The sequence below is a fragment of the Propithecus coquereli genome, unplaced genomic scaffold (assembly GCF_000956105.1).
Source record: "Propithecus coquereli isolate 6110/MARCELLA unplaced genomic scaffold, Pcoq_1.0 Scaffold72, whole genome shotgun sequence".
NCBI classification, from domain to species: Eukaryota; Metazoa; Chordata; class Mammalia; order Primates; family Indriidae; genus Propithecus; species Propithecus coquereli.
The window spans coordinates 513,942-528,961 of record NW_012153285.1 but is presented as its reverse complement, the minus strand read 5'-3'; the positions used below and the strand labels follow the sequence as shown (position 1 = coordinate 528,961).

The 15,020-nt window shown below is 39.6% G+C and overlaps 1 protein-coding gene across 1 annotated transcript in view; it reads left to right on the top strand.

Annotated features, from left to right (window-relative positions):
* The window catches only part of LRIG3 (leucine-rich repeats and immunoglobulin-like domains 3), a 45,881-nt gene that overhangs the window by 16,995 nt on the left and 13,866 nt on the right, over positions 1-15,020 (top strand). Inside the window, exons 4-9 of the mRNA XM_012661572.1 lie at positions 10,778-10,909; positions 11,448-11,591; positions 12,592-12,735; positions 13,095-13,238; positions 13,642-13,785; positions 14,685-14,765. Coding sequence (XP_012517026.1) covers positions 10,778-10,909; positions 11,448-11,591; positions 12,592-12,735; positions 13,095-13,238; positions 13,642-13,785; positions 14,685-14,765 — 789 coding nt within the window. The remainder of the gene's footprint in view (positions 1-10,777; positions 10,910-11,447; positions 11,592-12,591; positions 12,736-13,094; positions 13,239-13,641; positions 13,786-14,684; positions 14,766-15,020) is intronic.

Sequence of the window (15,020 nt, the reverse complement as noted above, 5' to 3'; positions counted from 1 at the left end):
GGGGAAGACAACTTTGTTCTATTTTCTGCATAATATTACAAGCCTTAAAATATAAGGTTTTCTTAAAGCCTTTCCTTCTCCTGGCTCATAGTCTCATTCCCGTTTCTTGTGTGACTTGGGGTCTAGAGCAGCGCTGTTGGTAGCACTTTCTGCAGTGGTGGAAATTGTCTGTCTGTACTGTTCACTGTGGAGCCACTAGACACATGACTATTGCGTGCTTGGAATGTGGCTGGTGTGAAAGAAGAATTGAATTTTCAGTTTATTAATGTATTTCAATGACCACTCATAGCCAGTGGTTATTACACTGCACAGTGCATGGCTGTTGGCTGCTACCATCTGGGAAGGCTAACAGGGAAATAAGCTAAGAGGAAGGGGTGTCAGCCTTAAAGTTCTCCCCCTCACACACCTGTCTGGCACGACAGGGTAATATATGGTGCCCAGAACAAGATATTTGAGATGTGGTCTGACTTATGCAGAATGTGGTGAGCCATCTCTCTTGACCAGAATACTAGACATTAATGAAGCATATGATTATATTAACATTTTAAGTACCATGTTGTATTATTGGCTCATATTGAATCTGTGGTCAGCTGAGTTTCCTAAGTTCGTTGCCATTTTCATAAGAATTGCTTTCAAATAGGCCTTGTAAAAATGCTTGACTAAAAATTCAAAACACGGCCTTACCCAGCTCAATTCTTGTCTTGCTTCTAGACCGTCATTTTAGTACTTTGAGAGGTTTTGGATCATGATTCATCTAATAGATTAGTGATACTTCATTAGTCCTGTGGCATTTGCACTCGAGTATTCACGTCTCTGTCTTGTTCACAGCACAGGGCCACAGGCAGGCCTAGTAGCAGCCACTAGCAGCTTCCCTAAAGGCTGATGCCAGTCTGCGAAAAAAGATAAGGGTTGTGGATTCACCTGCCTACGTGATCATTATCACTACGTTTTCTGTGTCTTATTCGCAAGGGCAAGTTAAATACTTGGGTGAAATCAGGATATTCTGTGTCCGTGATGTTCCTAGTGAATTGGTCTGTGAACCGTATAAAAAATTGCAATGAGATTAATTTAGCCTGATGTTGATACAGAATTAATCCTCTCTCTGATAACTATTAATTTGGGTTTGAGGTTAACAATGATGCACTGTTTTCTGATTTTTGTACTATCATCTTGAGTGCAAATTCTTTATATGAGGTAAATTTTTGTTAAAATCGTATATACAAATCTAACTTGAATGATTTTTTCAGTATAAAAATCACAGTGACTTTTTTTGAAGGAAGGTTTTATTTTGGTTTTTGAAGAAAAACTGGTTTTATTCTTAGATTGAATTTCTATTGAAGACTTCCTGTTAAGCGTGATGAATTGAGTGCGTTCGTTTCAATCTGCTCCTTTCTAAAATCCCCTTAAAAATGAAAGTAATTACAAAAGTGCATACCAACAGGAACAAAGGGAAAATAAAGAACATAAAGACAGGATACAGTCCAAATGAAAGATGCCATAAAAATGTAGTAAGCAAATGGATAAGTTATAAGTGACTTAAAAGAGAGAGAAAATGGAGTTAATCCTGAAAACAAAGCAAGCTGTGTGTGTGTTGCAGAACCTCAGAATGGTTCAGGAATTCAAAACCTATAAAGGTGGGAGTGCAGAGTAGGACTGAAAATGACATTAGTTAAAAGAAGTAATCAGGCCTCTAGGTTTCTCCTCCAAAGCTCAAAGCCCAGTGACCACCCTCCCCCTACGCAGAGGACTGGAAGTTTATTTTCAGGAGATCTTAAACGGAAAGTCTCCGGGATTCAAGACATGGCCTGAGTCGTGCAGGGGGAGAGGATTGAAGGCATCATCTTCTGAAATGAGGGAAGTCTGAATGCTGACACCCCTTCCTCTTAGCTTATTTCCCTGTTAGCCTTCCCAGATGGTAGCAGCCAACAGCCATGCTTATACTTACCACACTGGAGATTGGAGGATTTGAGAACTGAGACCCACAGAAATACCCCTCCCTGAAATAGGTTCCTCACAGCCACCTGCACTGGGACTCACCATTCAACAAGCCTGTACCACACACAGCCCTGAGTGCGCTGTAAGTGCTCCTTTTTACTAAATATGAATGACTAGCCAATGACCAGGCTTTTGGAGACGTTTCTAACAAAGAGGGTCTGAAACAAAATGAAAAAAGAGAGTCAGAGACTGTGGAAGGAGAAGGGAACTTCAGAATAAATCTGATATCTTTGGAGAGAGAAGAGAAGATATTATGTTCATAAAACCAGAAGAACGTGGTAAAAAAAAGTAATAAAAAAGAATATTCAGAAATGAAGTTCCAAAAGTAATAGAAGTGTTTGGAGGAAGTTGAAGAACTCTCTCAGAAACAAGAATCCAAGGTAAAAGGGATGAAAACTGGAGAGGAAAAAATGAGAAAAGAGGAAAATCAACTAGGAAGTCTAACATTTATCTAATTGGAATTCCACAAAGAGACATCTATGGAAATGGAAGGGGGGAAGTTATCAAAGACACAGAAGAATTTCCCAGAACTGAGGAGTACAAGTTTCTAGATTGGAAGGGCCGACTAAGCATCATCACAATGAAAAAAGAAGACCTTTAGTAAGGTATATGACTGTGCAATGTCACAAAACCAGGGAGAAAGAGAGGCTCTGAGAGGAGGGGAAAAACCCCACAAAGCAGGTTGCCTGTGAGCACTGACAGTGGGTTTCCCATGCTCCTAGCAGCATCAGCACCACCTGAGAACTGGTAGAAAGGCAGGTTCTCAGGTCCCACCCCAGACGCGCTGAAATAGAAGCCCTGCAGGTGTGGGGCTCAACATTCTGTGCTTCAGGATGCCCCCACCCCCCAATTCTGATGTCTGCTCAAGTTTGAGAAACACTGGGGTAGAGAGAGCGGCCTCTGGCTCCTCAGACGTAGATCCGTGAGCACTCTGATAGCCTAAATCATTGTCTTCAAATCCTATTAATAATCTGTACTTCTGTTAATCCTATTAATAATCTAAACTCTATACACACCCAAACTGTCCATCCTATAAAGACATTTCCAAACATAAGGAGGTTATACATGGTTTCTTGGAAAGCTAATGGAAGATACGCCCCAGGGAAATGAGGAAGGTAAGCCTAGCGAAAGGAAGACTGCACATCCAAGGCAGCGCGACTCCAACACAGGAGAGAGGAGGGAGGGGATGCTAGGTTCTGTAAGAGGCTATGGTTTTTACATAACGCAGTTGTGTGAAGCCTCTGTAGCAAATCTGGTCATTTGCAGTGTTTGTCATCCACATCTAGAATCACAGCTTATTAGAGCTGGAAAAGATCATTTCATTCCATTTCCCTCCATTTTCCTTGAGAAAATCGAGGTTCCTTCACATACTATAGTAGATCAAGACACAGAACCAGGAATGGAATCAAAATCTCCTCTCTGCAGAACTGTAGTTTAAATTATTGTATCAAAGAGTTCTTTTAGGAGGTTGATTAAGGCAGGATATCAGTTTTATGTTTATGTTTTCTGGCTGGCAGCCATAGTGGGCATACTGTTTTCAGATGTACAAAGGCATCTTGAACAACAGCTTAGATAAATCCTATGGGCCAATCTAAAGGATTGTTCACTTCAGAGTCTTGAACTTACTCATTTAATCCTGAGTTCTGGGGAACCAAAGATGAATGAGAAGCTCTCTACACTCACAAGTAAATCACAAGCTAGTGGGAGACTCAAACGCACAGCTTAACCAGAGCAGGGGCCTGCCATGTGAAGATGACTATGGAAGGCCTCTGCCTTGAAAAGGAGATGGAGAATTTTTTTTTTTTTTTTTTTGAGACAGAGTCTCACTGTGTTGCCTGGGCTAGAGTGCTGTGGCATCAGCCTAGCTCACAGCAACCTTGAACTCCTGGGCTCAAGCGATCCTCCTGCCTCAGCCTCCCGAGTAGCTGGGACTACAGGCATGCGCCACCGTGCCCGGCTAATTTTTTTTCTATATATTTTTAGTTGTCCAATTAATTTCTTTCTATTTTTAGTAGAGACGGGGTCTCGCTCTTGCTCAGGCTGGTTTTGAACTCCTGAGCTCAAACAATCCACCCGCCTCGGCCTCCCAGAGAGCTAGGATTACAGGCGTGAGCCACTGCACCCGGCCGAGATGGAGAATTTTTTAAAATTTTACTAAATCCAAGTAGAGTCCATTTTTATTGTATTTAAATTATTTCAGATTAAAATTTTTCAGTAAGTATCTTCATCATCTTGTTGTCTTCAAGGATTTGCTTTTAAATTTCTGTTTACATAAAGGACTAGATTGAATTTACACTTGGGGATCAAAGAAGGGTTTTTATGTGGTGGTGTGGTGGGAATGGGTTTTTGACCCATATATTTCTTTTCCTTTCTTTCCTTTTTTTTTTTTGAGACGTGGTCTCACAGTGTTGCCCAGGCTAGACTAGAGCTAGAGCTCCCGGGCTCAAGTGATCCTCCCGCCTCAGCCTCCGGAGTAGCTGGGACCACAGGTGCTCACCGCTGCGCCCAGCTCGTGTTTCTTTTTCTGTTTTCAACATGTGTTATGACTGGCACATGAATAGGGACCTGATTATTGTAGGACCTCTGTATTAAAATATCATGGCCATCTTATCATGTTTATGATCCAAAAGATAATTGTTTTATGTCAACCTGGCTTTTAGCTGAAAGAACTGACTCTGCCCCTCACACTGTGGCTCATTTGCTCATTAGCATCATTAATTCTTAATCAAGAATCTCTCTTCTTGCAGAAGTTTCCTCAGTCGCCTGTATTCTTTGATGCCACAGTACCAGTGGGCCAGTCTGAACATGTGTTCTTTTAATGAAACTTCTTAATTATCTTTTTAGAAAAGAGATGAGCAGAGACAGTTTATTTTTATCTGTATGGAAGAGCTTCCTTGCTTGCCAATCTTTCTGTTAAAAGAAGCCTGATATTATGGGGTGTTACTTAGTCCAGTAAAGGTAGTTTTCAAGGAGACATTTTTTAGAGGGGACAGGGGTTATTGTTGGAAGTAAAAGTAATCTTTAATGTGTTTGCAAAATGTAGTGTTTTCTTTAACAACTTGTAATTCCTTTATAAATCGTGCTAGACTGGTTGTTTGCAAGTTATATATAGAAATCAGTATTTCCTTGGGGCCAGGCTGACTGTACCAGTCAATACATTTAATATGCTTGCTCGATGGCTGTTTGTATGGTATGACCACAGATTCAGCAATTTATTAGTTGCAGTAACAGAATTGGGCTTAAGGGATGTGTTAGAGAGATGAGTTCTAAGAAAAGATGGCGTTGCAAACATATAAAAAATGGTTTCACATTAAATTTCCACACATCCTCTCTAAAAGGAAAATGCAGCATTCAGATACCTTCTCTAAATCGCCCAGATTGCCAGTCCTTACACATCACAGCTGCAAAGCCTTAAGCTGCCTGTTATCTTATGCAGTAGGTAGGAGACAGCTGAAACTATTGACATATTTCTTATTCATGGAGACGCTACCCTTTGATTGGTTGAGGAATTCCAGTGTGAAAAAACCTGATATTCTGGTTCCCCACTAACAAAGAATATTCTGCTCTGTGGTTTTCCTTTCTGATTCTGGAAATAAACTAACACCATTTATATCCACTTAAGAGTGCATGAAGGTTCTTTTGAGACACTTATGATTTCTGGAGATCACAGAGTCAAAGTAGAACCCATCAGTGTCAAACCAAGTGGTCATATCACTAACCTAAGTTATATTTTACTGTATTAATTTAGTCCAGGTTTACATTCAGGGCAGTTCCGAGTATCAGAACAAACTAGCACAGTTTGTATATGTGAGATTACACACTTACCCATTGTCTTAGTGATTACAGACACATTAAAATGCCAGGTTTGGACTGTTGTGGTCAGTAGCATCTCACACCTGAGCATGAGGGGACCCTAGTCTGCACCCATGCCTTAGAAGGCCTCCCAAATCAGAAACACAGGGTGCAGTGGTAACAGTAAGTGGGAGCTGCAGTAGAGCTGACCTGGGCCCCTGTGGCCAGAGGCTGCAGTGCCGTATGGATGTCAAGGGAGGAGAAAAGCACAGCTTGTGCTCTGGAAACTGGAGGAAGAGTGGGGCTTCACCCCCAAAGTGGGCGTTGAGGCAGACCATCATCATTGTGCCTTCCTCTGTCCTCTGCATAGAGTTAGGAGCCTCTGAAATGGTGCTCTTGCACCTGGTCTTGCCTGCCCCCACCTTTCTTTCCACCCACTGCTGCAAAGGCAGCCATTCGAAAATGCACGCGTGATACTGTCAGCCCACCACTCGTCCTCTGGCCCCCTCCCCACACTTGATCTTGCGATAAAGACCAAATGCCTGGTGTGGTTTGACTGCTCCCTTTGACTGCTCTCTTTTCTGCCCGCCTCACTCTTGAGCTTCCTCTTTCTCCGTTCTCCACGCATACACTCTGAACTCCAGCCATCAAGCCATTCTTTCATTTCCTCTAAGGGAAGAGCCTTGCTTTGCTCTCGCTTGCCTGAGACCTGATGCACGTCTTTGCTTCTGCTTGGAACGGCAGGGCCCTCGCTCTCCTGAGCCAAGTCCTCATCCCTGAGGTCTCAGTGCAGCTGCTCCTCGTACACTTCTCCCACCGCTCTCTGGGAGTCTATGCATTCCGCTTCCACTGCCCGTTCTTCCTTCCTTGTCACAGCACTTTCCACTGTTGACCTCTCCCCGTGGCCTGCTCTTTCCCCATTAGACTTTAAGCTCTGTGAGGTCAAGGAGTGCATCCATTCTAGTTCATAGTTACATCTCCAGCACGCTCAGAGTAAATATCACCAGTCGAAAATGGTAAGCCATGTTTGCCCCTGTGCATTTTAAAAGTTTTTGGCAAAGTTGGCTGGAAAGTGAAATTGGCAACAACATGAAGCCATTATTGTTGGACCCAAAAAGCCAAAGCTGAAATACCTGGGACTCCTGTTTTTCCTGTGGCTTCTTGTTTTTCCTGTGGCTTCTTGGAAGCCTGAGGGAACCGTCTGCGTTCCTGACCAACCAAGTCCCCAGGTTTGTGTGTCCACAAGTGACTAATTATATTTCACCTCAGCAGTGATTTGACCGTGGAACTTCCTGTACAATCAACAAACATAGCAGACCAAAATGTTCCTTGTCTCTAAGATAGATTTGCATGAGGCTGAAACACCTTCCAATACTGACAGTACCATATTGTGATTTTTGAACAATGGCGAGATGACATTTACACAGTAACTAAATAATGGGAAAAGCTATTCACAGTTTTGTTTTTATTCAAGCATTGCACATTTCCCGTCAAAAATATTAACTGCAGTGCTTTTTAAGGTGTTGATCAATTTTGACATTTATCCATATTTGGAGAAAAAGCTGGAGTTGAATTGAATCTTTGTCTTCTAGAAGTGGATGTTTGTGACCCAATTCATGGAATATGTTTATCTTGAGGGTTGTACGATGATAAAATACGTTTTTTTATCCAATTTTTTAAGGTAGTTGTCTCCTTTTTTAAAACCTTTCTTTCATGATATAAAGGAAGGGGTTTTTCATTTGTTTGTGTTTTTGTTTTAAACTGGTACATATCAGGTGGTTATTTGCCAGTTAGTCCAAGAGCTAATAAGAAAGTGGTGTTTGGATTTAATTCAGTTCCATTAGGACAGATTCAAATTTTTGTGATACAGGGACTATTATTCTGGCAGTTGTGAGGGATTTTTGTGCGAGGGAGCAGAGCTCACAAAGAGGGCACTGTGCATGCCGTGTCTATAACTGAGCACTTTCACACTGCAGTTTAGGAGGTGTGCAGTTCAGGAAATTGCCGGCTTTGGCTGGAGCATGCTTTTACTGCAAGGAAAATTTGATTCGTCATTCAAGTAATTGGCAGTTTTAATACCTTGTTCATAATTACCTTATAAACAAATGAATATATAAACCAAAGATTGTATGGCCTGTTATCTAACTTGTAGCCTTATTTGACCAACGTGACAGACACCTGTGGGCCTCCCTCTCCTTCCCCGCAAAACTAATTTGCTCCATTTATTGCAAAAATCTGTGGCCAAGTGTTTTCTTTCTGTTGTTGTTAAATATAAGTGTAGCTGCGCTTACCACAGACAGCCTGGAGACCAAAGCCAGATGCAGAGTTTGAAGGGAGATAGTGGCGGGGCTGCTGGAGAGAGGGGCGCTTGGGCGCTTCAGGGTTCTTCCACTGTTTGTGGGAGGACATCCTGGTAATGCAAACATTTGGGTTATGTATTTAATAGGAAATTTTTGTCCCCCCAAAGCGTGGTTTTACTGAACCCACACACCCTGACCCTAAGGCCCTGTGGCATGTCTCTTGGACTGAATTTGTCTCCGGGACCTAGAAATTGACTAATTGTCTCACTTGCATTACTCTGTACCTCACAGCTAGATCAAGGAGTTTATACACTGGTGAATCCAGATGTGGGACATGGTCAAAATCAGAGGTCATGGCTGACTTGACTCTAAACAAAAGTCTGTAAGACTTAATGGGAATCTGAGGGGCTTGATATTCATGACTGCTAAATCTTTTCTTTTAAAAAAATCTTAGCATTATCACAAAGTTCTGTTCTTAATGTATACATTGTCTATGCTTGTTACCTTGTATAGGATTATTTTTAAAAATGGGGCTAGATTCTTTTGATGACTTAGATTTTAAAGATCAAAAAAAGACAATTCCCCACAGTCCTTAAAAATAACATGGTGCAGGGTTAATATTTTAAGAAGTTTTGTTAGTTTGTTGTTTAAAAAATGTGTAGTCTGTTTTCTTCACTTATTTTTCTTCTTATGGAGAAAGCAGCACTTGACATTTGCAGGTATTCTGGAAGTTGACCTTCTAACTCTGGTGGATGCTGAACACATGCACACCCCGGGGGAGACCCCTCTCACCTGCGCAGGGGGCAAGCACAGACTGGGAGGGGCGCCGTTCTGGGGCATTCTTAGTGTTGGCAGCGATGATGGTTCAGTGAGCCAGGGTGGATTCCCACATCAATTTCAAACCAGAAATTCAGCATTTTTGCAAGGTAGGAAGTAGCATACCTTTCTGGAGGAGCATGTCCGTGTAAGAATTGCCAAAACATCCTTGATACCCTGTATTCTATGAAATAAGCCTTAAGGGATTGCTTTGGGACCAATCCAGACTTATTCTGTGAGTGAGGTGGCTTGGGAATGCTTGGACTTTTTGTTAGGGGAAAAACCCTGGTTTCTTGATTTTAAAATTATAGTGTTGGTAACAGAGAAATTTTATTATGATTAAATGGCATAATATTTGAAAAGTGCTGAGCATAGGGCTTGGCACCTAATGGGCGTTCAACATTGTTAGATTCCGTACACTTTGCAAGATGCGGGGATAGAGACATATCCTTGCTTCTGTGAAGCTCAAGTGTGGCAAAGAAGATCAGTAGTATAAGTGCTATGTCAGCATGCAGTATAGGATTTTGTGAAAATGCATAAGAGGTACACCTAACTTACGAACCTTTTGAGATATGAGAGGCCTATGAATTATAATAATGCAAAAGAGCTTAATAAACTCAAAGCACCATAGAAATCTATTATTTGCAAGAAAGATACACACATAAGATGTATTTTCTAAGTTTTTTCATTATGTAAAGACTAACTGCACACTATGTATAGAAACACCAGTGTGTGACTAGTATAAAATACAGAGTTCCGCTTAGAGCATTCAGATTGTTTCATTGTTCCTTGGGTTGTAGACATGTTATTTTCCCCTGCCAAAGGATGGTTTAAAATGGCCAAACTGCCTGATCTAATATGACAATTAAAATTACTTGCACATCCGTTTGATTCCCATTTCTAACAAAATCATGACTTAATGCTGAATTTCCCCTTGGAAGCTATTGTGTTAACCTTTTAAGAGCTTTTACTTGGCCTCTTTTTTGTTTGTTTTTTGTTGTTTTTTTGTTTGGTGTCCAGTGTAATACTCACCAATAGAACTTTCCATGATGGTAGAATGTTTTGTATGCGTAGTATACCATTTGATAGCTGTCAGGTGCATGTGGCTATTGAGCACTTGAAATGTGGCTACTGTGACTAAGGAACTAAATTTTAACATTTAATTTGAATTAATTTTAATTTAAAGAGCCTCATGTGGCAAGTGGCTACCGTAGAGGACATCATGTTTAAGACTGTTAATGTCAAAGCATGTTTTGATCTAATTATACCCAGGAATTATTCAGACCGATGTGCTCTTATGTAATATTTTTATAATATTACAGTGGCAGTGCATGGAAACTTGGAATTTCTTAAAGAAAAAGCGACCTCTTTAGTATGGCTCTAAAAAAGCCCCAATCTGATGAATACTTTAAGTTCATTGGTACCTACAATAGGGGTACTTTTCAAGAGAAGAATTAAAAATAAATTAGGAATCAAGAAGAAGGAATAGGGAATTAACTCAGCAGTGCCTGGTATCCCAAGTGGGTGCTAGGCATATCATATAACATAAAATGTCATTTAATAAAATGAGAAGGAATAATTATTGAGAAAAATAACATAAAGAAAATTCAAAGTTACCTTTAAGTGCTACACAGTACCCCATCTTTATATAGGAAGGTTTTTCATATATTCTAATATTAATATGATTTATGACTTAATGAATAAAGTGGCCGTGGTATTTCTGTTTAACTTTTAAAAGTACTGTTTGGATCCATCATATTTCTGATGAACATATTTCCATATTTGTGATGAACAAGTTAGGAATGGAAAATATTTTTCTCCATTCAGAGTGTTGTACTATTAACCCTTTTATCTGTGCTATCTTTTAATTCTAGGGCTGGAAACAGGATTGTTGAAATAGTACCTGAACATTTGAAAGAGTTTCAATCCCTTGAAACTTTAGACTTGAGCAGCAATAATATTTCAGAGCTTAAGACTGCATTTCCACCCCTACAACTCAAATATCTGTAAGTGAAGTTTTCTTTAACAAAAATGTTCACCTGTAATGAGAATATTGTTATAATGGGAAAAAAAACTTTAAGATGTGATAAACTCTGCCTGTTTTACTGTTGATGAATCAAAAATGTAACTTATTGACTTGAAATTTGCTGTAAGCCCCAACAATCATAATCTTCATTTGATTCTTACACTTTTGGATTACAAAAATTTAGACATTCTTTGTTAGAAAAACTATAGTGTGAAAAGTGCCTCTTCTTTTTTGAAAAAAATTAAAATCAAACCATTGCTGTGTTTTAGTAATAATTAATTTCATAAAAAGTAGATAGGCATCCATAATACAATTTTGTAACCTTTAAATAGTCCAGTCACTTTTTCCTCAGACAGACTTGTAAATCGTAATCACTGTTTGCCCACAAGGTCCTAAACAGTAATGATTTTAAGTGTCCATTGATGGTTGAGTTCCCCAGAGATTCTTTATAATGCAGAGATTGCAAGTACTTTGTCTTTCAAAGAAATCAGAGAAGTTCATCTTTAAACTTTCAACAGGTATATCAACAGCAACCGAGTCACATCAGTGGAACCTGGGTGTTTTGACAATTTGGCCAACACACTCCTAGTGTTGAAGCTGAACAGGAACCGAATCTCAGCTATCCCACCCAAGATGTTTAAATTGCCCCAACTGCAACACCTGTAAGTAAATGCCCTCTTATTAATAGGTATTATTTCCTCACCTCCTCCATACCCTTGGTGTCTACTCCTTAAAATCCATGATGTGGCAAAAGGAGTTTAGAAACAAGGATGTGGCTGCCTTTCCTTGGAGAGCTGGAGTTGTAGAATCTCCAAATTGGAAGGAGCCTTGAATGTTACGCTGTGCCAGCTGCTGCCTGACAAGACACGTTAGATTGTTACTTGAAAGAGTGAACAGGGTAATCATTGAATGACCTCCTTACAGAGGTGCCATTGTGGTACTGAAGAAATCATGGGGACACTCAATAGCTGTGGTTTATGAGAATGATAGCAGCAACTCCAGGAGGCTTTGATGGCTTAAGTGGCTGTAAAGAACTGTCTCATTAATAATGGTAGAATGATCTGTGAACAGGCTTCTGCAGTTGTGGTCCTCAGCCTTGGCTGCATGTTACAAATACTTGGGGAGCTTTTAAAAAATCTCCAGGCCACACCCTAGACCAATTATATTAGAGCCTCTAGGGATAAGATCCAGGCTTCAGTAATTTTTAAAACTCACATGGTCATTCCAGCATGCAACCAAGTTTAAAAACTGCTGCCTTAAAGAGAAAGCGTTAAACCCAAAAAGAATTGTGAAAGATAAAACCAACTTTGTAAGCAGTTTGGACAGGACCTTATGTTTTAGCATAATATTCAATATTCTCATTCTGGATTATTTAAAAACACATTAATTCATTTGCTTCTATATTGAATGGACAATGGTTTAGAAGATAAACTACAGTCTAGTTTCAGTATTTTCTTATTCCAAAAATGCATCACACATTTCAGAAGGAAATTCACTCACTGCTGATAAATTGAAATTCTTCTCAGTAAAAATGTTTAGAAATTTAAAACATGCTATGTAATTTAATATTGACTGGTTTAATATCATAGTAGCAATACATTTTATTACCACCTCCAGAATTTGTCATATGAGCTAACTGTTTAATTGTGATATCCAATGCAGCGAACTGAACCGAAACAAGATTAAAAACGTAGATGGCCTCACGTTCCAAGGTCTTGGTGCTCTGAAGTCTCTGAAAATGCAAAGAAATGGAGTAACAAAACTTATGGATGGAGCTTTTTGGGGGCTGAGCAACATGGAAGTTTTGTAAGTGTGGGTTATCGCAATTTCCGCTCGGGTAGTATGATCACAGAATATTCAGTGAACATTCAGTAGCTCTTATTTGAAATCCTCTGTTAAAATGTCATCATTCACAATCTCATTCATAATTTTAGTATTCAGTTTTGTTTCAGGTGATATAATTGAGAATTTATAAGTACATAAATTTATAAGCACATAAATTATAAGAATTTATAGTTATATTTTTTTTGCCGATGTCTTTATATTACAAAAGCTAAACATCTAGTAACAATAGGAATATGTAGTAGGTTGTAATCATATGTCCCCTTTGAAGAGACTAAATAATGAATTTTTGCCTCTGCTTTTGATTCTTATTGTAAATGTAGGCAGCTGGACCATAATAACCTAACAGAGATTACCAAAGGTTGGCTTTACGGCTTGCTGATGCTGCAGGAACTTCATCTCAGCCAAAATGCCATCAACAAGATCAGCCCTGATGCCTGGGAGTTCTGCCAGAAGCTCAGTGAGCTGTGAGTTGCCTTTTATTCTCCTCAGGTTTGAGAGCAGGGATCATGCCAGAGCATGAGCTTCTTACCACTGATCTGTGAAATTTTCATAACAAAGTTTCCAAGGTGACAGCTTTTTTCACATGCAACCTAGTCGTATTTTTGTTGTGATAAGTTGAAGCCAACTCTGCTGTTTTCAGTTCTGTGCTACATTGACAAAAGCAATGATGGTTATTTTCACGTGAAGAGAATGTATTTTTTTAAATTAGTGAGATTAGAAATAATGTTTACGTATTATTAAAGCGGAATTTTAAAATAAGGGTTATTGTAGCTATATGTATTACCTATCTTTTAGAAAACAAGTCGTTGTGTTGAATTGAAGAATTAAAACTAGCATTACTTTTTTTTATTCCTTTTTTCTTTACAGGGACCTAACTTTCAACCACTTATCGAGGTTGGACGATTCAAGCTTCCTTGGCCTAAGCTTGCTAAACACACTGCACATCGGGAACAACAGAGTCAGCTACATTGCTGACTGTGCCTTCCGGGGCCTTTCCAGTTTAAAGACTCTGTAAGTTACACATTTTGCTCTCAGTACAGGAACCTAATTGGTTCCTAAATGTGCCCACTTTTCTCTAAGCAGATTTCCTTTGTTGTCAAGGAAATGTATATAGCCTCCGAAGTAGTGTCTTAATCTTTCCCAGATCAGTTTGATTAAAATGGCTCTATTTCATCCATGTGTGTTTCGTAAAGGGATTAAAAAGGACAGTGATCAGATTGTTTTGGTGATTATAGTGAGCCTTCTTAGGGTCTCCAGGAAGTTGGTAACTGCTTAAGAGGGAAACCATTTAAAATCCACTAGTTTTTTTCTTTATAAAATAGAGATTAAGAATTACTCTGAGAAGAAAGACAGAGGACAGTCAAGGAAGATACTTGTTTATCATGCTAGTTATATACACAACCTGATCTCTGTCCTAAGAGAAAGAAGAGAGAGTTGAATTAACTGACCTTTGAAAAAATCTCTCAGATGTTAATTTAATGTTGTGCAATGGGCTTTTGGTTTTTGCCCTGTCAGAAACTTTTGCTCCATTCACTACTGGAAGTATTACATAATTGAAAGACATGCTGTATGCTTTGGCGCGCTCCTGTTTGTGTGGTTGGAGCAGTGGTTTTAAAGTTTAATATATTTTTCATACTTTTCAAGTCTTTTAGAATTTAGTCATCTCGATAGAAGAATTAATAGAGCCAGAGTCAGCTGTCCTGATTTTGGGCAAAAACTTAAAATGTTGTTGAGGGAGGTGGGCAGGGTGTGAGCGGTCTGCTGAAGAGAGAAGCTTTTGATTGCTTTGGAAGGGGTGGAGATAATATGGAGAAGGACGAGGAATTTGTTACAAATGGTGTGCCTCCTGGGGGGGTCATCTTAGTTTTTGGAGCATTTCTCTAAAGAAAAATACTCCTTTTTTAAATTAGGGATCTAAAGAACAATGAAATTTCCTGGACTATTGAAGACATGAATGGCGCTTTCTCTGGGCTTGATAAACTGAGGCGGCTGTGAGTACGATTTGCCTCCTAAATGTGGCTCACTCTTCCCAGACTTAAAAACTTTTATCTTCCTTGGAGCCAGCTCCACAAGTTGACATTGTAAAGAGATGAGAAATAGGTGCTTAGTCTGGTTGCGACCTTTTGTCCTTTGCCCAGATGCGTGCTGTTATACAGGAGGTATATTAATTAGCTTTTCTTCCTTGCATATAAGCTTTTTATTCAGCACTCTAGTTTGTGTAACTTATTTTAATTATCTAGATAAGA